Source organism: Desmodus rotundus, chromosome 8, assembly GCF_022682495.2.
Source record: "Desmodus rotundus isolate HL8 chromosome 8, HLdesRot8A.1, whole genome shotgun sequence".
Classification (NCBI taxonomy): domain Eukaryota; kingdom Metazoa; phylum Chordata; class Mammalia; order Chiroptera; family Phyllostomidae; genus Desmodus; species Desmodus rotundus.
In genome coordinates, this window is record NC_071394.1 from 24,387,850 (window position 1) to 24,412,167 (window position 24,318).

Sequence of the window (24,318 nt, forward strand, 5' to 3'; positions counted from 1 at the left end):
TCTTGACTTACTAGGCAACACTTTGGATATAAAAGCCACCTCTCTAGTCCTCCTAACGGTGTTGTAAGGTGGTTATTATTACTAACACTCCTTATGTGACGAAATGGCCTAATTCACAGCGGGCAAGTGATACAGGTGAGACTTGAACCCAAACCCTAACAGTGTCAAAGCCTATTCTTGTTTCTCAGAGAACGCTGGCTTCCATCTTCATGTCGTGTTTTGGAAACTAACTTTTAATTCAAGAGTATTCAGTGACTTCAAAATTCATCTCATGTTCTCCCTGCATGTTCAAATAAACTTAAATTGTTTCACAGATATTGTTGAGATTCAAATCATTCATGCTTTCTTGTTCTCTCATAAAAAACATAAAAATGTCAATTTTATTGCTAAATTCTGACTTCATGAGCATGATGGCAACATACATTTATGATAAATTTCAATCATAAACATAAACCCACATAAACAGAATCAACTGATATTTGACAAAGGAGCATAAACAATACAATGGAGAAGATAGTTCTTTCAACAAATGGTGCTGGAACTGGGCCTTCACATGCAAAAAAAAAAAAAAAAAAGAATCTAGAGGCAGACTTTACAACCTTCACCAAAATTAACTTAAAAGGAATCACAGACCTAAATGTAAAATGAAAAACCACAAAACCTTGGGAAGATAACATAGGAGAAAACCTAGATGACCTTGGGTATGGCAATGACCTTTTAGTTGCAACACCAACAGCATGATCATGAAAGAAGAGATTGATAAGTTGGACTTCATTAAAATTAAAAAGTTTTGCTCTGTCAAACACACTGCCAGGATAATGAGATGACAAGCCAACTGGAGGAAAATATTAGTGAAAGATAGCAGATAGCAAACTGTTATCTGAAATACACAAACAACTCTTTATACTCAACAATAGGAAACCTGATTAAAAAATGGGCCAAATACCCTAACAGATACTTCAACAAGTAAGACATCCAGATGGCAAAAAAGTATATGAAAAGGTGCTCCACCTGTGTCACTAGGGAGATACCAATTAAAACAGTGAGATACCGCTACACACCTATTAGAACGGCCAAAATCCAGAACACCAACACACCAAATGCAGACAAGGATGTGGAAGGAATAGAGACCATCGTCACTCTTTGCTGGTGGGAACACCAACTGGTAAAGACCGTTTGGTGACTTCATAAAAACAAAGGGGCTATACCAGAAGATCAGAAAGCCCTATTCCTAATGAGAGTCCCTATAATTATTAATCCTATTTTTAACAAGAAGTAAAACCAAGCTTATCACTCTTGTGCATATTATTCTATTTTTTCTCATAAAAGTTAAGGCATGTCATTTTGGTATTCTTAACACATTTAAATATAAGAAATTATAGCCTTCATTGTTATTCTTTTGGGATTTGTCATTTGTATGGTACAATCACATCTTGGTATTCGTCGACTTCAGAACTCATCACACCCTGAACTCGTGGCCATTTGGACGAGAAAATAATGTTTCAGCACTGGCACTTGCTCCGGACTCACCGCCCATGCTAACACTTTTATGCATCGGTTTTGGCACCCATCACGACGTCTGGAATGAATTAACGATGAGTACTGAGGACCACTGTACTTTCTTGTTCTTACTATTTGATGTTGCTATATGGTGCTAAGGGGAACCAAGCCAAAGCCCCCTAGAAACTCAAGTACTGATCCAAAGTTAAATTATTTAGAAAACTGCTCCACCCACCCCTCTTTTTCCCTTTTTAAACTGACAGATCTGCCCTTGGTCATGCATCAGTCCCTTGACTCCTCTGCCTGCTTCTCTCCAGAATGGACATAAAATGCACCAACCTCTTCTTAACTCTCAAGCTAGCTATTTTGAGGCAACATCTGTGGAGAGAGGAGCATGCCATTTTAGAATTAGATGATATGAGTTCAAGTTCCTATTTGACCATTTTCAAACTCTGGGCAGGTAATTTATGTTTCTGAAGCTCAGAGTTCTTTTGTGCAAAATCAAGATCTTATTTAGCCTGCATCATAGAATATATGACATGCAGTGATATTTGATGAATAGTGATGAATAAGGATCAGATACCACAATCTGGGTAAAAGAGTTTTGAAAACTGTAAAATACTATATAAATTCTTATTTTAAAAATGACTGAAATAATGTAAAATGATCCTAAACTTGCAGGGAGAAACCTGTATAAATAAGTGGGGCCCTGCCATCCAAACAGGAAAGCCTTCTGGCCTGATTAGATGAAGGGCTTGCCTTCCCGCCCAAACCACTGCTTTCAGATGATACCAAGGTGGCTGACGTTATGTCAGAAGCAAAGGAAGTGGGCAGGGCACAGAGGCTAGACACTACAAGAACAGAAACTTGAGGCTTAAAGTCTTTGTCCAATGAGGTGTTTGGTTGGAGTTCCACTTGAAACTGACCGAAGAAACTATAAGCCTACTGAATTTTTGAAGGACCCATGCAGAAAAAAGCATTACTAGCCCACATACAAAAGTCTGTTCTACCCCTAACGTAACTACAGTTTCCTAATCTGCACTAGCAAGCAGGCTATGGAAGCTAAGAAGCCCCCTTTTCAATGCAAACTTTTGTGACTACGAAGGATAAAGGACAAAGAAACACTTTCCAGAAAACAGAACCAAAATGGCCACATGAGTAAAACAAGAAATGTATTCTACTTTCAATCTTTACCATTACTTCTAAGTGGGATTCGATAATTCCTTTGGATAACTGATTGCTTTGTGTTTTGAATTTTCTCCTTTCAGAATGAGAGTTTTTATTTTGGTATCCTGTTGTTGCTGCACCATTTAAATTGGATACATAGAAGGCAGGTAACTTGTCTTTAGGTTTATGGGTCACTGTAACATACAAAGCGTATCTGGATGTGAGGGAGAGGGCTACACACTGCCCCAGTACCCCACATTTCAATCTGTATGCAGGAGAGGTATGGCATTTTAAGGCTGTCTTTCTGGGGAGGGACTGACTATGTTCTATATACAAAATAAGAGTGTGCATGGATAGCTCGGTGGCCAAATCTGCAGCAAAAGTTAACATTAAGCAGCCATATTCTTTCCCTTAGGTTTCTTCCATAGCTTTCCCTCCCCCTTTTCCTGTCTGCTGATGCTTATTGAGCAAAAAGGAAAATAATCAATAGCAAAATAGTATTAAAAAAATTAAAAATAGGTAATTAGGACGAACCAGTGATTTTCTCCCACTGGTAGTTATTTTTTATTATTAAGTAGGTATTTGTTATGAGCCTTTGAACACTCTTCTTGTGCATGAGACATATCTCATCCTTCAGTTGTAAAAGATAAAATCGTCAAGTGTCAGGGCAGGAGCACATGGCCGAGGTTCTGTTCATCAGACATCACTGTCCCAAACTTTGCATCTACAGCCACTGAAGCTAAGAAGCAGAGGCACCACAGGCTCCCACTCTACTGAGGGTAGTGGCCACAACACATTATTGGCAGGGGTGGCCCTTTAGCAGTGTGCAGCGGTTCAATGTCAATGTTGACACTGGCGCACGCCGTGCTGTCTGCGCCGAGCAGAAGCGGTAGTTTGGTGGGGCTGGCTCTGCAGTATGGCGTGGGGCAACGTTCCTAACCTCTAGACCTGGACCTCCAGTCTTTACCTAGAGACTCTGTGACCTATTCACTATCTCTTAGTGAATAAATACCTCTTCCACCTAAATTGCTAGAATCAGTTCCTGTTGATTGCAACAAGATACTCTAAATAAAACATACTGCACATACATTTCATTTATAATTTCTAATAGAAAAATATGGCCCTAGTTTAAATGGAGCTAAATATACCCGACTTCTCGGCATAGCACAAAGAACATATTGCACTCTAGCATTCTTGTATCTGTAAGAATGGAAATAGTTACTTAATCAATTTTGTCCCTTCCAACTCTAACAGCTTCTTTCAATTTCATGATATGAACAGAGACACCAACCAGATACTTGTTCATTCATTCTTTCACTACATATTTGTTAAGCACTTGGTGTAAGGCACTTTGGGAGATAATAAATATTGATTATTTTACAAGTTAGTAATTGAGGCAAAATAGTAAATAAATAATGACAACCCAAGACAATATATTCTAAGTGCTACATGAGTGGCATTAAGTATCCAGAGCTGTGCTGTGTAATAAAACTTTCTGTGAATGATGCACATATTCCACTATTCTGCACTGCCCCATAATGTAGTTACCAGGCATGTGTAGCCACAAAGCACTTGAAATGTGGCTAAAGTTTTAATTTAATTTGATTTCAATTAATTTAAACTTAAATAGCAACAGGTGACTAATGTTTCCTGTTTTGGACAGCATGTGTTAGAGGTTCAGAAAAAGGTAAAAATAATTTGAAATGGGATCATAAAGTAATAGTAACCATAATGTTACCACTTCACAATATCTCCCCAAGATAAGTACTATTATGTACATTTCACATAAAAATGAAGAAACTAAAGATCAAAGAAATTATCTTGCTTGTTAGTTCACACAGTTAACTAGGAAGAGGCAGAGCTAGTATTTCAAACCCAGATCTAACTCTATGCCCATTCACTTTTTCCTCTGCCGTTAGATTACTGAATACAGCTTCTGAAGATTTCACAGAGTAGACAGGGTATGAGCTGCGTTTTGAAGGGCGATTAGACATGTGTGTACAATGAGAGAGGAAGAGAGAAAAGAAGACATGGACAAAGATGTGGAGGTACAGAGCAAGAAGGCTCCGGTTATGGATTTCCTGTGTCCCTACAGGCCTTGAAGGCAGGGAGGCCATCTGAAGGTAAGAGCCACATCGTTACACTTTGAATGTCAAGCTAACGGCTTTATTGAGCAGGAGATGGGAATCTACTGAAGTTTTTAGAAGAAGAGTGGTGTCAACATCAAGGTGATGTTTGAGGGAATTGACACGAGGTGATAAAGTTAGACAGGGACGGGAAGATCCGCAGGGTAGAGAGCAGTGTGGGAGGTTCTCAGATGACTGGGCGAGCCCATGGGTCCTGGCTGTCAGGATGATCGCGAGGACCAGAAAGAAGGAAAACCGGGAAGAGTTGGGAGGGAAGCATTTCCTTGATAGTGGCTGCCAGCTATATAGGTATGCTTTGTTTGGCCCAATTACTGTTTAAATTTTTTCATTTAGGTGCCAACAGTTTAAAATGTAAAGATTTTAAGTAAATATCTAGATTTATATCTTCTCTTAGGGGAAAAAATTAGAGTAAATCTGCCAAGCCTGGGCTCATGCTCAATTTGGCATCGATTACCCGGAATTGAGTATTTACCATTCCTCTGCGGGCAGGAAAGCTTCCTCCGGCCTTTCCGAGTCCTTGCTTTTCCCTCTTTGCTTACATCTGGCCTGTTTCACTGATGTATGTTACCGTCCTGGCTCCTGCTTTATAGGCCTTAAAAGGAAAAACTGATCACCAAAGTAGCTAAAATAAACAGTCCTTTCATTGGAGTCTCATCAGGCAAAATCTAAATCTTAAGAAATGATACTTCAAAATTAGAATTGATACTATCATTTTTATGTTAGTTTTTTCTTCAATTGCTCAAATAGTATTATGTATCTATAGCTGTAGGGAAATTCCCCTCCTCTCCAATCAAACACCAGTACAATATGAGACCAGAACAAATATATAGAACGACCTTGAGTGATCAGAAATAAGGACCTACTTGAGAACAGCACTGAGCATGCTGTCATTACAACTTTCGAGCAGGCTTCTCTTGTGAGTCATTAAATATAAGACATCTCCATGGGAAAGCACATTCTCGTTACTAGTTTTGAATTTAGTGAACATACTGAGGATGAAAGCAAACTGGGGTTGAGCTTGACCTTTGTAGTAAAGTCTCAAATTACTTTAAGGGTACTGTCTGAACTTGGCAACGAAAGATTCTCAATCTTAGATTAGAAAGGTAATACATGATAAGCACTCTGAGTACTGTTATTTCATTTATTTTCTTTAGCTCCAAAATATCTGCCTCACCTTATCTGCCTACACTGTCAATCTAATATAAAAACACTGTGCTATTGTCGAATATGGTATGGACTCATTTACGAAATGTTTTATCACACACAATCCGTCACGATCTAGGGAAAATAATGTCCCCTAAGAAGAGATGCGTATTTCCACTGTAACTGTCTGTCCACATCCGCCCCCGCTACTGGCATCGTGATGACGTGCAAGTCTGCGGTCACTGACTTTTAGCAAGCCCAGATCACGTATCATTTACAATCAGTATAAATAAATGATAGAGCATCTTGTCAGTTATATGATGCTCAGCTTGCAAAGAATGGTGGGACACTGTACTGTTATTACTGATATATACAGGGTAGCTACTGTACTAGGCATGACGCCTGTTCTTAGGAGGGTTACATTTCAGTGTATGGAAATGTTTTATTCTAATAAAGCATGGGCAAAGTGCTACGCTGCTTACTAAGAATTAAGTGTATTACTTATCATACACAAAGATTAGAATAAGAGGTCTGTAACACTTTTCTTACTGGTGGCACAGACTCTTAAAGAGTGGGGGAGAATTACATAGGTCTTTCTATTACAGTCTCTTTAGTTCCTTTCATATTAATTTCTCATAGCTTTACTGTCACATGCAAAGAAATTTTCCTCAGGTTTTCTGGTGATTTTTCAAATCGTTCTGCTTTTTTGATGATTTTCTTTTAATTTAATTTTCAAGCTAGTGGCATGTAAAAACAATTAAATGAGTTAATTTATTCAGTTAAGTGTTATTAAGTTCATAGGATATGTTCTGTTTGATTGCCAAGCCATATTTTAAGTAAAAAATAAACTGACATACAAAATAAAGCCAGAAGCATGCATACCTGGAACAGACGGACAGATCTTGAATGGGGGGGAGGGGTTTGGAAGAAATTAGCCAAAGAACATATATGCACAGCCCACGGACACAGACAACAATGTGGTGAAGGTGGGGGGGGCTGGGTTGAAGGGGGATAGTGGGGGGAAAATGGGGGACATCTATAATAGTGTCAACAATTAAAAATAAACTGATCAATTTTTAAAAAAGCAAGTCATAAAATCAAGAAAATCAAATTTATCACAAATGATATGTACACAGCTAAGAATAGCTAGCCCAGAACCACAAGTAACATTAAGATAGTCTCTGAGGAACCAGATCCCCCAAGTGCTAGGAAATGTGCCATTTTCCTGCATTGTATGATCACACCGTCTGCCTCTGAGTCTATGGGCGGGAAGCTGTGGGGTCGCCTCCCCTACCGAGAATGGTAGCTTTTTCCTTGAAATGGTTCCTTCTTTCTCAGAATTACCTGTAATGTTTCCGACCTCTACATACTGTAACAGTCTACATTAGGGAAGTAGATTCAATGTTTGGGCCAAGTAGTTTATATAGTAAAGATAACACCATAGGAGTCATTGATAAAATCAGTAAACATAAACTGCTAAATACAGTAGAGTACTATCATTATTACTTTTATTTTAATAAAGTACTAAGAGATTAGGAGGACAGTTATCTGGAATATATCCAAGAACAGTAAAGCAAAAACTCAAATTATATAAAACAACTGCAGGCACACAAACAGATGCTACACAGGCCAGTCAGCAATGATGACTTGTTCTGCCTGTAGGAATGCCCCTTGCAGCCTCACTGAAGTCAGCCCACTGAGATTTATAACCCCTGGTTATGTTGGTCAACTTCTCTAAACCTTAGTTTTCACACGTGTAAACTGATGAAAATAATAACTTCCTTGAAGAATTATTATAAAGTCAAAGAAATGTGTCACAGAGAAGGTGTTCAATAAATGGTAACTATCATTATTGTACTTGTTTTTTTAAAAGAATATAGCGCATTATAAGAAAACCCAGTATAATAATGAGGTAACAATACCAGAGCGGTTAGGATTATGAGCCCAGAACCAGGTTATGGGTACAGATCACAGCTGTACCACTTAAAAGCTGCGGACTCTGGGCAAGCTGTTTTCAAAGGTGTGCTGGAGGCACGTGAGACTGAGATCACCTGAATTCCCGTTTAATTCCCACTTTCTCAGGGCACCTTTCTCTAACTCCTACATTAGGTTTTCTCCTCGTCATTTATTGCACCCTGTAGTTCACCCTTCTAACGCATGAACAGTTATAATTGCAGTTACTTCTATTAATACTTGTCTTCATTAGGCAGTAAACTCGAAGAGGGTAGGGAGCACATCCACCCACTTTAGGGACTACCACGGCTCCTAACACATTAAATAACCTCAACACGTATTTCTGCATGAACAAATGAATGAAAAGAACTTGGTCTCTCAATAAATTTCTTGGCACTTCTTCTGCAGAAAGGTAATGTCTGGATACACTGTACAAGAATGAAATGAGAATATGGAGCTGAAAGACAGAGTATTTGAGATTATTTAGCTATTGCACAGTTTCTGAAAAGGAAAAATGGACTAGCTTTAAAATCACACTGACTTACTAAACTGATCATTTGACTTAGTCAAACCACACTGGTTACTAGACCACTTCTCTCGTTAGACAAGTTGTTCTCAATCGGTGTGAAAGTCAGCGTTATGATGGATTTGCTTTTTGTTTTTTATAAATCAGAATGGGCCTCACTGTTTTGACTATAATAGCATGCTCCTGCGTAGGCTTGTGAGGGTGCGTTATCCTCATGAGCTCCATGTGTCCTGCGTGGGTATCTCAATAGAAAAAACCTGTAGTGAAGCACTGCGCCAGGCTAGTGACTTCTGACTTTTACAACTCTGCAGGGTATACTGAAAAGTCCTAAAAAATCTCAGGACTTTTAAGGGTGGTAGGAGTACTGCAAAATCGGAAAAGAAAGTTAGGATTTCTTCTCTTGGCTGTAAAACGACAATGGAAAGACCTCTTATTTAGGGGAAGTGCCTCCTCTCTAGTTACCTGTAAAGAACTATATATTTCATTTTTTAAATGCTGGCTTTCTTATGGAACATTTTGTCTTGGCAACTCAAGAAGCTGTATTATGGGACCGAAACCAGCTCCAATTTATCCATGTGTAGATGTAGGAATTTCCTTTGGGAGGAGCCTGTAGGAGCCAAGGTTAAATGAATGTATACTTTAAATTTGAAAAATTTTCATATTTATATAAGCTTTTCTTGCCTCAAAAAAGGCTTTAGAATGGCACTTTGTAAATCAAACAATTCCAGTTACAAGTCCAGGAAGAATGATGACAGTGTACCTGAAACAAATTCAGGACTGAAGACCTGGTACGAAAATAAAAACTGAGAAATGCATCTATAATAATGTGTCTGATTTAAACAGGCATTTTCAGGCACACTAGGTTTGAGTTCTAGCTTCACCTGTTACTAGGCATGTGATTGTAGCCAAGAATGTGTAAATAATAATCCAGCACAGCCTGAAGCTGAGTGCCTGGTGTGTGTTGTTGACTTCCTGCTTTCAAGTGCTAACTCCCACCCACTGTCTGGGTGCCCTCCGGCAAGTTTCTGAACCTCTCCTGGTCTGCTTCCTTGTTTGTGAAATGGGGACAATAAAAGCACATACTGCTTCATAAGGTTGTTGTGGGCCTAAGAGAGTCAACACATGTCAAGTTTTTAGAACACTGCCTAGCTAATAATCAATACTGAAAATTTTAGCTACAACTATAACCATTCACTTGCCCAATTTGATTTTATAATTTCTTGTTTATATTTCCTGACTTTTTAAACATTTAATTATAGAAAATAAGTGAAATGTAAACATACAAGCAAGAACAGCAAAGGATTAGTATAAAAATATAAAACCACGTTTAGGGAAGTTCCCTAATATTAAACCCTTTTTGATCTACAGCAAACCGATACTGCAACAGCAAGCAGGAGGGAAAGTGGATAGTCTAGCTGGCACATTACTTTGAAGTCCACTTTCAGACATATTGTTAGCAACCCTCCACCCTTCACTTCCTTGCTCCCCATTGAATAAAATAGAGAAAACCTTGATTTCTGCCTGTTCTTAGAGCAGGTAGTAGTTTCTTCCAAATCAGGACTCACTACAATTTTTCTAATAAGAGGTCATTGATGGTCACAGAAAAAAAAAAGCAAAATAAATCCTTTTATATACAACAGTAGAGTTTACACGGTGATGATAAATAACCTGCCCTGTGTATACGGGTAAAGACGGGCACAATTCACAACTACGCATATCAATAAATCAACAGTATCTCAAATGTTGGGACGATTATTCAGCAGTGAATTCTTACTTTGATTTACAAATTATATTTTTAGTTTGTTGTTATATCTTAAATGAAAAAAAAACATATGATTTGAAACCACTTTGTGGAGTTTGAAACAGCGACTCCCCTTCCCTGTTTTCCTCATTAGCTTAATTATAAAGGCATCGCTAAAATTCCAGAGATGCCAACCAATGGTCAGATTCACTGACCTGTGAACAAAGGTCAAAATCTCCATAGCACAAATTGCCTTTAGTATGGTCAACCTTTGACCTGTCCATTGTGCCACCCCTCCCCCTCATCCGGATCTTGAGTTTTCCCAGCTGAGACTCCTCTTTCAAAGTTTTGCCGCTACCTCCAATTTTTGAGCATTTCCGTCCTCGGGGTGAATGCTAATACCAAGACTGCGGTAAACAAAAACGGACTGAGGTGCACCCAGCAGGCCGGCCTGCCTCCCACCAGTATGCATCCTCATTCAACTTCCCAGGGCAAGTGAACTTCACTAGGAAAGCGTTCCCCAAGTTGTCGCCTGGGGAGCTCTCCAAACCACCAATGGTGTGAACTTCTCCTCGGCTCAACCGGCGCGCTCTGGGGGCGCCCCCAGCTCTGTCCCAGAGAGCGCAGGGGACAGGACACTGCTATTTACCGGTCAGTCTCCCCTGGCCAACCCTTCGACCACCGACTTTTCGAGATTCGAGTTGCAAACCGACAGAAATGCCAACTACAGTCTCACCTCCTTCCTCCTCCTCCAGGGAGTTCATGCAGGGGAAGTAGCCGGCCAGTGCCTCGAAGGAGGCGGAGAGGCTGCTCCGGCTCTGGGAGCGCTGCATGGAGCGCCCCGCTGCGCCGGGGCCCCCCAAGCCCTGCCGACCCATCTTGGACGAAGTCCCGCTTTTCCCGCGGTACAAGATACGAGGCGTTTTGGCAGCTGGGGGGCGGCGACCGCTGCGCGCCCGGGGCAAGGATGGTGCTGCGAGACCCTGGGGTTACGGCCCCTGCCTCCCTGGCCAGGCCGGGACCAGACGCGGTTTTCTCGGCTGCCCGGACCTTCACTTTGTTGGGGAAGAGCTAGGACGAGGAGACCAAAGCAGTGGCGGGTAAAGTCGCGCTTGCTCGCAGTGCAAGTCCGAGGTGTGGCAGGAGGGAACTGAGTATCCTGGAGGCTGTGGCTGCAGGAGTCTCGCCGCCCCCCACTCGTAGGGAGATGCTGCTGATGCCGTGGTCCCCGCCAATCAGCAGCCGGAGGGGGGTGAGGAGGGGGAGGCGGCGGCTACGGCGGCGCACGGCGGGCTCCGGGTTACTCTGATCGGATTAGCTCCTGCAGTCTCTTCTTCTTACCCTCGCGAGTGGTTAAGGCCAAAGGATTGTGATTAATTAGATGCAATTACTTTAGGCATCACAGATGGGTAATAGAACAGGCGCATTTTTTGATAGTAACTTTCCCTTTCCCCAGTTTCACATATAATATTAACATTCTTTAAGCATAGCCCGGAAATAGACATTCCCCCAAATCATTACACAAAGGCTTCCCAGTTTTTAACAAGTCCCACGAAAGCCGAGAATTAAAGCGTTCACTTTTACCTTTCCTTTATGAAAAGGGTAAGTAGTCAACAGAGGGGAAAAAGTTTTTAAAAGACCCTGAAAAACCACCAGCAATAAAAAGTACTATGGTATTTATCAACTGTGCTTTCATTTTATGAATTTCTAATGCATTCTTTCTCCAAATTAAATAATCTGCTACCTGTGTTGCTAAGAATGACAATGAACTCTGTAAGGCTTTAACATCTAAATATAAGGTAACATCTTCTTAACATAAATTTGGACGCAACACAGACATACCAGAAACAAGTTTATATAAGTGAAATAACACGTCCCATTTTGCAAACTGCAAATCTCTACTCCAGAACGTAATTCCGTTATAATTATGGAAGTCAGAAGACTGCCTCACTTTTTGTAACTTTAGATAAGCCACTCATTCATTGTTTCCTAACAAGTAGGGGGTGGCAAGGTAGGGTGCTGTGATTCCAGTTCTAATCAAGTCACAGCTTGATTGTTGAGTGTGTGTAGTAGGGGATTTCAAACTATTCTGTAGAATGTAAACTATATAACCTAAAATGGTTCTTCCAAAACAATAAGAATTTCCTGGGTAGTATATATGTACAAGTTCTTTACCTGATATACTGAGAGATTCAAACACTCATTCAATTAATATTAATTAAGCTCTTCGCATATGCCAGGTACATTTGTAAACACTTAGGACACAACAGTGATCAAAGCAGAAAAAATCCCTGGGAGCTTACCTTCTCTGAGGGGGAGAGACACAGTAAATCCGTAAATTATGTAGTGTTAAAAGGGGATAAATGCAACTGGAAAAAATTTAATTTAAGGGGTATGGAACAGTCTGCAATTTAAAAAAGGGCTGTCAGCGTGGATGGACCTGGAGAACACTATGCTAAGTGAAATAAGCCAGTCAGAGAAAGACAAGTACCATGTGCTTTTCACTCATACATGGAATATAATGAACAAACTCAGTAAGTGAAATAGAGACACACTCATTGATAGACAGCAGGCAGACAGGTCTGGGGAAGGGGGCGGGGCCAGCAGGATAGAGCAAAAAAGAAAGAGAGAGAAAGAACTGGACACCAGCAACAGTGTGGTTGGTGACTGTGGGAAGGGCAGGCGGGAGGTGGGTGCAGGTGGAAGAGAGTATGGGAGGGATAAAAGGTAATGGAAAAAATACAATAATAAATAAATAATACCAACTACTGTAAAAAATATAAATCCATAAAGTTAAACAAAATAAAAGGGCTGTCACAGTGGGCCTCACTGACTACATTTGAACAGAGGTTCCATAAGCTGAGGAAGCTAGCCACGCAGACGAGGAACAGAGTCTGAGGTCAAGAGAACCTCCATTGCAGTGGCCAGGCGGTGCGACACTGGTGTGGCCAAGGGTCAGCAGAGACCAGGGTATCTGAGTGAGGAGGACCGGAGATCAGGGAGATAAGAGGCTGGGATGCGGACAGGTCACACGTGGCTTTCCAGGTGTGTTCACAATTTTGGCCCTTGAACATCACAAGTTAGAAGGTATGAAAAATGCACTCGAGTGCTAATCCTCTCAAATCTTTATAAAATTGATATGCTTTCAGTACAAGTAAGATTACCATCACACAATAACAACTTTTAATTGCGTAGACAGGATCATCCAGGTTTTCTGCCTCTGTTTTTCTGAGAGGCTTTGTATTTCCTCATTAACATTCCTACAACTCTGTCTCAATTCAATTTCCTGTTTATTATTCACCTTCCTAAAATATCAGCATTTCAATAGAAGACTGATGAAACCAGGAATGCTGTAAGTGCTTTTCCATACCTTACTGCTTTTGTTCAGAGAACAAAAACTTTTTTATTAAGAAAAAAATTCATTATAAGAAGGAGAATCAAAGAACTTTGGAAATTAGAAGCTCTTTATTGGCCATCTAATTAAAAAAAATTAGTGAGTCATGACAATAACTTATTAGGTTCTAATCAACATTTTTAAAATAAAATGAGATAAAATATCAGACTGTAGCCCCTGCAGTCACTCATCAATGGTAGTTCTGTTTCCTGATTGTGAGTGCGCACGGGCACCTGTGTGGCTACTGAGCTATGTATGGTCAAGACGAGAGTACCAAGAAGAGGGCTTGGAATAGGGAAACCCTAGACAAGTAATTTGGCCAGGACTGCAAAGTGTTATTTTGGCATCCGGGGACACAATAATGGTGCTGAAAGTCATTCTGGAAGGAAGCTTCTCGAGTTTCCGTCAGTGACTGCGTGGGGATAGGGCACCTAAGAACTGAGTCAGTGGCCATGCTTGAGCGAGTAGTTTGGCCTGCCTTCTCGGGAGTTACATGACCTGGTTTTATACACCGAAAAGAGACCAGTCTGGAATCCAGGTTCACCTATTTCTACATGAGCATCATTTCTCTCTTGCAGTTTCGGAACAAGGTTGCTCTGGGAAGCTTTCTGACATTTTTTCCTACGATTAGGACCTTAGAGATATTGATAAGTGATAAAAGAATGGCACAGGAGGAGTAGGGAGAACTAGAGAAGACAGAAAAAGACATCGCCTTATTTGAGGGAAGAGAGCCTTAAGGAAAAAGAAGAGTGTTGACAGGTATCAGAGAGAAGAACCACAACGACGGCCAGAGACCTCTGGTCTTCAACAATCTGTGGGATATACTGACCCTGTTGAGAACATTTACAGTTCATTTCTTTGTCCTATGCTCGACTGTTTCCCTATGTGTAATAAATATTATATAAATGATATTTCTGGTTTATACATTTTAACGAGTTTATTTATTATCCCTTACTCCATTCTAAGTACTATCATCCCCAAAGAAATCTTAAAATTCACATAAAATATAAACTAGTGACAAAAGATTGGAAATGTTATTCTTCCATACGAGAATATACATTCAAATGGCTTTGGATGTAGTTCACAAATGATGGTCCATTATATAGTTTCATTAACTCCAGGATCATTATAATCCACAGTATTCAAATTATTTTTAACTTTCTTATTCACTGAAAGATTAAAGTGAGTCATAAATACACGCAATAAATTGCCTTTTAAAAGCAAAATATGGCCTTGAAAAAGATTTTACCACTAAATAGAAAAATAATCTTTTTGAAGAAAAGATATATGGGGATAGCTTGCATATACTATCATAGCATTGTATTTGATGAACACGAAACATATCACACCAATTATGCTACTTCCCTCTTACATCAATCCTGAGAATGTCATTGCTATTTCTTTTTTATAAATGAGCTAATAACAAGTCAATAATATTAAATGACTTGCTTAACTATGTTAAATTAGTTTATTCCTGAAACAGAGGCTTGGTCACTTACGTTAATACATAAGAAGGTTATTTCGTGAAGCAGTTATAGAGGGTCTAGAGCACAGATTAGTTCAATCAGAAGCGTAATTGTGCCTTTTGCAGTCTTGCCCTTTTCAGAGCTAGAAATGATGTAGGTGATGATGAGAATGCCAACCACTAACAAGGGGAAGAGAAGAGGAAGTAAGTACCTCAGAATTAGTGGAAAAAACAAAGAGCAACCCCCTAACATGGACATGCTAAAAAGAAATAGAAAAAGTACTCTTATTGCTTGCTATTCTGCCACAATGTAGTGTTTTCCAGTCAACCCAGAAGTGGCTGGTTGCTGGAAAAGCTAAGAACTGCCCAGGGTAGATTACAGAACCATACTGCAGACTGAACCAACGTTTTCCCTCTTGATATACATTTGTTCTTGGTAATATGGGGATTTGTCTCTACTCAGTCCTAACAATGTCAATACCTTTCCCAATTTGGACTATTCCTCTTTACAGCAAATAATCCTATGCTAAATAAAAATATTTGTGGATGTATTTTGGTTTATTTTATTCAAACCAAGTCTCCGAATCCTAAAATTTATTTATTTTTATTGTAACAAAATATCTTTACATTTAAGTCTTGAGAGATGAAATCCATGCAGTCAACATTTTTATACTGATTTCAAATTGCTAAAATTATTTAACAGTCTTGGGCAATTACTCTTGACTTGAATATGAAATTAAAAATATACAGTCTTTTCTCCCACCCCCAGATAATGTCAGTACGGTGCAAGTAAACTGTAAGCTTTTGTGATTCGCTTTCAAATGTATTTTCGCTGTTTACACAGCAGGTTTTAAAGGTGAATAGCGGATGTTATACTTTGGCAGCTAGTTAACCCAAAGCTTTCACAAAAGTTAACAAAGTCAAAAGATGTTTAGGGTATGAGATGATAGAAAAGAAAGATTAAATGATTATTTCCAATGAAATTTATTATAATATTTGCCTTTATCCGGTAACAGAAAATGTCCACGGAAGTAAGCAAAATAATTAATCGATTAGGCTAAAAAGTAGTGGTGAGATTTGACTGAAGAATGAAGGGGAAAAGCTCTAAAGATCAAAGTCATGAATCCTAAAAGCAGAAGAGCTAGACAATATAGGGAAAGAATTAATATTAGAGTTCAAGTTAATATTATTTGGGCTCTAATAATATTGATTTAATGTTAAATCAGTATTAATTTGAACTCTAATATTAATTATGGCCCTTTATGTATAACAATGTGATGATGGATAGCTGATGGATGACTAATGTTATATTCTTCATATACTTTGCCTCATTTAACCTTCATAAACACCCTGTAAAGTAGCTACTTCCCAGTGTACAGACAAGAAAAGTGATCACATTAATTCAGTAGAGGTCTGTTACGTGCCTACCACATGCGGGACACTGCTCTCACCGCTGGGGATACGACAGTGAACAAAAACGGACAAAGGCTGCAGCCCTAACGGGTCTCACACGCTGGCAGAATGACTTCACAGTTCTATCCCACTTACTACAGACCCGGCCCTTTTCTAAAAGTTTACATACCAGCTTATCAACTCATGTTATAAACACACAACCCTATGAAGGAAATATTATTAACATCTCCCTTTTACAAATGAGAAAACTGAGGCACATTGAGAGTTAGTTTCCTGCCCAAAGTCCGTATGAAACCTATTAAGAAATAAAATCAGAATTTAAACCCATAAAGTTTAAGGCCCAGTGTTATAAAATAACTTGTCCAATGTTGTAAGCAGCAAACCAGAGATTTAAATCCGGGTATCACAATACTCTCACCTACTAAGCGACACTGTGCAAGACAACCCACTGATACCGACAATGAGGCGGTGGGCCCACCTACAAGTTTTTTCACCTGTAACAAGGAACTTTTGGCAAAAAGTAGTTCTTTTCACTTTGAGCAGGGCTTTATTATTGGGCATATTTACATAAATCTTCATGAGCTCTCATCAGGAATCCAAAGCTTTTTTACTAATGTCCTCAAGATGTTTTAGAAGTCAGTGCACAAAAAAAAGTCAGTGTGAAGATATGACTTCAGAAAGAACCACATGAACTCAGCCTCCGGAGAAAACGATAAATACTCATTCATGAAATTTGTAATTCATTGGTAGGTGGCCACCCCCAAAAGTATATTTCCGAAATGAAATGGTGTCAATCCAATCATAAGCCAAACATTTTGGATAAAAAATACCAAAATTTACAGAAAGAATGTTCATACCTTCTACATACATCTATATAAGTTTTAAAACAGTCATGTGAAATACCACTTTCAAAGAAAAACAAAAATAAATACTCATTAAAAGGAAACAATTTATTACACTGATAAGATTAAGCATGATCCAGCGCTACGTTAACAGATCTGTGGATGGACTAGAAAGAGAGACATTCAGAGAAACTCGTTTAGGACCAAAGGAAAGAGAAGCGCACAAAATATCAGTATGTTTCAGCCATGCAGACAGTTTCTGTTCCAGCGCATGGCACTCACACTGGCCCTCACTTCCACAGGCACTGAAACAGTTGTTGGGCACCATCTGTCAGACTACTGGGATCTCTGGGTAAGATTCAGACAGCACATGAGTTTGGCTCTCAAGGAGCTCAGTCTGGTAGTAGGAGGTAGGGAGGGTAACACAGACAAGAAAAGCAAATGCAATATAGTAGAATAAGCAGCACATTTGTGACAGGTTCCAGGCACGCTGGTGACATAAAGTCAGGAGAGACGAACTCTGCTTAGATGGGCTAAAAAGGCTTCGCAGAAGAGAGCCACCTGAAGGATGTTTGGTAGGTAGAAAATAGGGGTGAAAGGAATTAAAGGCAGAAGTCTCTCTAACCGACCATAATAACTACTATATATGCCTCTTCTGGATCTTTGGACATGGGTAGGGTCGGGGCTTCTCATTAGGGTCTCTCTTTTTCCAGTCCCTTCAGGGAAGTGCTAATAGCAAGGATCAGTTCCAAATTTGAGGAAGTCCCTGCTCCAGATTCTGTTCCACTACTCCTACCAATGAGGTAAATTTATACAGGGTCTTCATACTAATGTTAGAAGAGCATTCTCAAACATCTGACAGAAAAAAAATTCTTCTATTGTAATTCCCTTGAAATCCTAGATGATTATCACCTAGCAACTTCACATATTATAAGATCAATAACACTGTAGATTTTGTGACAGTAAATATTCTGCTCAAATACAGAGTAAGAGCGCAAACTTTTATGTAAGTTTTGGGTACCAATGCCAATATCTATGAAATATTTATAAAAAGTATATGATTTAAACTGCCTTATTTACTCATTATTAATTTATTAATCCACTATTCATTTACTCCTTACACCACAGTGTGATAGGAATAACATCAGATTTGCATGGAAAGCAGAGGGATTCCCTTAGCCACAATGAAGTCCAGTTCCTACTTGTTCCTGTTCCTTCTATTTATTTATTTTTTTTACTGGCTAAGCTTTATGTATTCACTTCAGTATACCCTGGCAGTAAAGAATTCCTTTTATTATCATTTTGTTTAACTGAATCATCCATTGGTTGGATATCAATGGTTATATGGGGGATGCCCAAAATGCTGGAATTATCTTCTGGAGATCGGGACCCATGTAGTACAGGCTTCCCCTGCTAGGTGAGTGTTCTAGGAATCCATCTGTACCAAATTTGGTTCCAGCTGGCATTGTTGTGAGGCTGAGTTTGGCTTCAGTGATTTTTGTTGGGAGACTCTTTCAATGAGTTTGCCCATTTCATGACTGGATGATTTCCGAGTGCACCTGCCCACACCATGGTGAGTGTTTAGCAGTTTTTGACCAAAAATGGCATGACCCCCATGCCCCACCCTCCTTGTTCACCTGACCTTGCCCCTAGAGACTTTTTTTTTGTTTCCCTGGGTGAAAAAAGTCCTCAAAGGGAAATGTTTTGCGGATGTGGAAGAGGTGAAACAAAAGACGGCAGAAGCACTAAAAGGCATCAAAATCGTCGAGTTCTTCAAAAACTACTTTAGGCAATATAAAAAAAATCTCGATAAGTGTACTGTATCAGATAGAGAGTACTTTGAAGGTGACCAAAGTTTCAACATGTAAAAATAAATACACAATTTTTTAATAAATAAATTCCATTTTGGGGGGGTCCTCCCTCATTCATTATTTATACTACATGATACCTTGCTAACATAAAATTAGAAAATTTAACATTTTTCATAGATATTTTGACTTAACTGTCCATTTGACTTTTCAGTTGTAGGCACCTTGCTTTTTATTTTATCTGAATGCAGAAGATTTATAATAAAGTCATTTAAAGTTATTAAAAACCAAGGGCAGTAAAGAATAGGGATTCTGTCAAAGCATTACAAACTGTAAGATTTTAAATAGCATTTTGCCAACCTCCCCCCGCAATTCTTGAAAAACATTCATCTTATACAGATGTAGGACAAACATCACCTAGACGGGGCATAAGTGAGCTGATGCCTGAAGGTAGTTCTAGGCCCCGCTCAGTGTACTTGGTCACCGGTGATGACTGTGTGCAGAGTGGCCAACTTAGAGAGCAAAGTGAGCAACTCACCATAAGCTGCCTCCCACTAAGGCACTCTGTCGAAAAATGTCTTATAGTGACAGTATGTCTGTCTTGTGGATATGAAACTTCATGTAGGAAATAACATAATAGAAAAGAACAATACAGATTTCCCTCTTAAAATTCAATTCAAAATGGTTCCATCTATTATAATATGCTGTATTTATATTCCCACAGTAAAGAGAGAAGCTCAGGTCTAAAAAAAAAAAAGAGGACTAGAGAGTGAGAGGTACTCTAACGAATACAAGTAATTGTACAGAAAGGCAAATCAATACGTGTTCCAAGCAAGGAAATACATTGCAAGGCTTCTCCTTGACTACTGCTTTAGAATTTGGACTCTTCTGCCTGACAACTCCTACAACTCAACCTCCTACTGAAGTAGTATTTCAAATCCCACCTCTTTCCCCATACTTGACAACAACTTGTGAAAAGACATTTGGGGCAGAGCTGCAAGTCTTGAAGTATGATTTTCAGTTAAAAAGTAACCAAACAGTCCCGGCTGGTGTGGCTCAGTGGACTGAGCACCAGCCTAGGAAGCATGCGAGAGACAAGCACAGAGTGATGTTTTCTCCCTCTCTTCCTCCTTCCCTTCCCCTGTCTAGAAACAAACAAACAAACGAATAAATAAAATCTTTTTAAAAAGTAACCAAATATGCCAATACATGTGTTATATTAAAAATCTTGGCAACACTACTCAAAACACTTTCCTCTGAAAATGTTTATTCATAGTCTAGCCACCACGATTTACCAGCATTTGGGCACAGGGAAACCATGGTATAGAATTCTGCATTCTTCTATTTTTCTCCTATACAGTTTTTATTCTTTATGATTATCTGGCATTGATCTAACGTCTTCCAGCTTCCGAACCTGTGAGAAATTAAATGTCTTCTGTTTAAGCCACCCCGTCTGCAGTGCTTTATTACGGCAGCCTTGGAAAAGTAAAAAATATAATATGCTTTGAGATAAATCAAGTCAGCCACAATCTTTATTTTTACATTGCTTTCAAGAGCTTTCACCAGTCTCTTTTCTAAAAATTTAAATAATTTACTTAGCATTATGGAGATCTATTCTACATTTTTAAACATCGCATACAATTTTTCTGTCTCAATAAGCCATATTTCTTTTTGCCATAGAATTTTAACTCTAAAGTGATTTTACATAAATCAAATGGTATTTTCTAATTACTAATTGCTTCTACTGTTTTAAAAACTGATGTTTCTATGTCAGTGGAGGATATTATGTATGCTTCCAGTTAGAACAAACGTAAATTATTTATATAGTCTCTTAAAAAACACAGTTGTCACTACATTTTTACATACCTAAACCTTTACGTTTCTTAAGAGCAGAAATTTTATTTTTTGTTGACATTATTAGAATTTCCAGAGCCTGTACAATCATCAGGGCTTAGTTTACCATTTTATCTAAATAAATTCTAATAAAGGAGCTGTTCGTTACCAACAGGCATACTCTTTTTTATTTCATTATTGTTTAAAAGAAAATATTTTCAATTAAAACTGCTAAAATCAGCTTCTGTGGTGAATGTGAATGAATCATCTGAATACTATTACTGTGAATTGTGGCTTTTAGAATTGATTTTTCTTCATTAGCATTCTAAATCATTATTCACAGATAAGAATTTTTGATATTTAAAATGCTCTACAAATGAAATTATAGCTTATCCAATTCACCAAAGCAAATGATGGCCTGAATACATCTTTCACACCTCCGCTTATTACGAAGCAAATCAAAATATTTCTTGCTTTCATCACCTGAAGTGCTTAGTACTAGAAGCATAGCTGTTTTTTAAAGCACTGATACATTCAACATAAACTGTCATTTTCTAGCCATTTAACTAAATATAAGAGAAATGTAAAATCTTGCATTTTTACAAGGTCTTAATCTAACATCTTCATTTAAACCTGTGATGCTGAGTTCTTTATCTCTCTTAATTGTTCATTTGCTTTTATGACCACCTCTGTCTCCTAGATATTATTAATAACATATCAAATTAAAGTGAATTAAAGTTTATTTTGAGAATTTTGTGATAGTTGTGGAATAATACAGAAATTGTAAGGGTTGTTACTGAGTGATGAGAGCACTGCTCTACCCAGCAATTTAAAATTCCCATAAATCTAAGTATGTAGAGTTAAGATCCTACATGTCATATATTAAAAATATAAGACAAAGCAAATATATTTCATTATGTTCTGCCCTGGCTGGTGTGGCTCAGTGGATTGCGTGCCGGCCTGCAAACCAAAGCATTGCTGGTTCAATTCCCAGTCAGGGCACATGCCTGGGTTGTGGGCCAGGTCCCCAGTGGGGGATGTGTGAGAGGCAACCACACATTGTGGTTTCTTTCCTTCTCTTTCTCCCTCTATTCCCCTCTGTAAAAATAAATAAATAAAATCTTCAAAAAAATTATGTTAGTTATTTCAAAAGTCAATTCTTATGCTGGGATTAATACTTTGTTTTAGTAGACATTGCCATAGTTTTAAGATAAAAATGACTTGATGCTCGTACCAACTCAGATTTGACGCTCCATAGAGTCGATATTTCTTCCTTTCAGTTCTAGTTCTCATGTCCTGGCCCTGGCTCTCCTGTGTGAATTCTTCCTCAACCTGCTTGTCGGCATTTCCACCTCCAGCCCCTCCCTTTCACTTCCCTCTCATCCTGGACACTTTTGCCAGGTTCATTTTCCTAGAATTGTTTTTTTCCTAAGGAAAACAACAAAGAAGCAAACTCTCAGTGAGTTGATAGTACAAAATCTAATCTACCAATTTTGGTATTCAGGGCTTCTAACCAAAAGGCCATCACAATTTTATTCCCACTTTTTAAACGCAAACAGCTTTACTCAATCTTCATTACTATATTCCCTGCTCCCCAGCACATCTCTTCACTTCTCATTTCTTACTTCCCTCAAGTCTGGTCCATCAGTAGGATATGGAATGCATCTTCTTGTCCAAAGCCTCCTGTCTGCTATGCTAGAGCTAAGTGCTACCCTGACCATTCCTTTATTGTGGGGCTGGAAGCTATTTGATTCTTCAGGCCCTCAACCCTTAGCATCATAATATAGCTTCTAGTCTGACTCTGAATATTGCCATTTCTAGGTCATTTCTCTTGTCATGCCCATCCTCTCTTCTCTCACTAAGCAGGGCCCAGGTTCATCGCATTCCTCTTTAAAGCACACTGTAGACTGCAAGTTAGGAAGAGGGCTCAGCTCTGCAGCATCTCTACCCCATCCAGTTGAAGTTTCCTTCCTCCCAACCCCAGGCTTATGAACCCAAGGTCCAGGCAGCCTTGCCGAAACAGAGCCTGTTAAGACACTGCCTTGTAGGTCACAGAATGCTCTCCTGCATCTCTGCTTATTGATATACTACTGCTCATCCCTCAACATCTGCTTTAATTTCTCTTCAACCTAAGTTTCCAATTTGTCCTTCATGAAGCCAGATAATTTATGTAAACAGCAAGTTAGTCCATGTCACTGTTTTGCTTAAAAACTTTTCAATGGTTTCCCTCCCCTTGGCCTCTCTCTTTATCTCTTGCTTCTTCCCATCTGTCACTCCTAGCTCCAACATGTATGTGAGGGTGGGGTACAGGAATGCCTTCTTCCCTGCTTTTCTCTTACCTAGACATTTTCTACACATATGTCAGGTATCTCCCAGGGAATAATTCCTAATCTCCATAGGTAGACACCCCTCTCTGAGATTCAGTACACCTGGAGTCTGTTTCTTCTACACAGTATTCAAGCTGTATTACAATTATGCTCATTCATTCATTGATTCATCAAGTAATTATTAATACCTATCATGGGTCAGATACTTTTTGTGTCATGAGCTACATATTCAATAAATGGCTTTGGCTAACGAGTGAGTGAATATAGTCAACTGAACTCAAAGGAACACTATTGTTTTATTTGTTTGAATTTATTTCCATTCACCTTCATGTCCCCACCCTATGTCTAACAGTGTTTTATATGTAGCGATAGCTCAAAAACATTTTTTGTTTGACTTATTTTTACATTCAGTCTTGATGTAAAGATGTTTTGGGGAAGTAAGTCACCATGAAGATTTTGAAAAGTTATATGATTATACAGTATAAATAATACCCAATAATATTTGTAAACTCTGAAATCTTAACTGCTCATACTTTTGGTAAGCTATTTGCAGAAAGCTTGCTCTGAAACATGAATTCAGAACAACATCTGAAGGTTATAAAGGAATCACATGCAACAAAAAAAGTCAACTACAAAAGTAGAATATAGGACCATTTTGACAATTTGAAAAAAAGGAAACTCATAATATTAATATTTGCTACAGAAATTTATTCTAAGCAGGCTGGGAAACCAATGTGCAGCCACTGTGACAAAGGACTTTTAAAGTTCTTCACGGCCTGTGGAAACTATGCCCATGCTGCCTAATTGTTTTACTTTGCAAGGCTCTGGATTCTTCCAGATTTTACCCAACCCCAATCACAATAGAAAAAAAATCTTCCAGATAACAGATATGAATATTTTTGTAATATCTCACACCAAAGAAGGGGTTAATATCAGAAACTCTTAAAAGCCAAAAAGATAAAGATAGAAACTCCAATAAAAACATGAGCAAGAGTAGTAACAGACAATTTATATAAAAGCAAACAAAAAGATTGATGAGTGTGAAAAGATTTTCAAACT

At 38.8% G+C, this 24,318-nt stretch overlaps 1 protein-coding gene across 36 annotated transcripts in view; it reads right to left on the bottom strand.

Moving 5' to 3' along the window:
- RIMS2 (regulating synaptic membrane exocytosis 2) overlaps positions 1-24,318 on the bottom strand; it is a 453,335-nt gene that overhangs the window by 16,597 nt on the left and 412,420 nt on the right. The window contains exon 1 of one of the 36 annotated variants that reach the window (XM_045181562.3): positions 10,914-11,423. The exons of the other annotated variants lie outside the window; for them this stretch is intronic. Within the exon in view, the coding sequence (XP_045037497.1) occupies positions 10,914-11,055 (142 nt within the window). The 5' untranslated portion in view covers positions 11,056-11,423. Of the gene's footprint in view, positions 1-10,913; positions 11,424-24,318 lie in introns of those variants that run through there. 36 annotated transcript variants of the gene reach the window in all.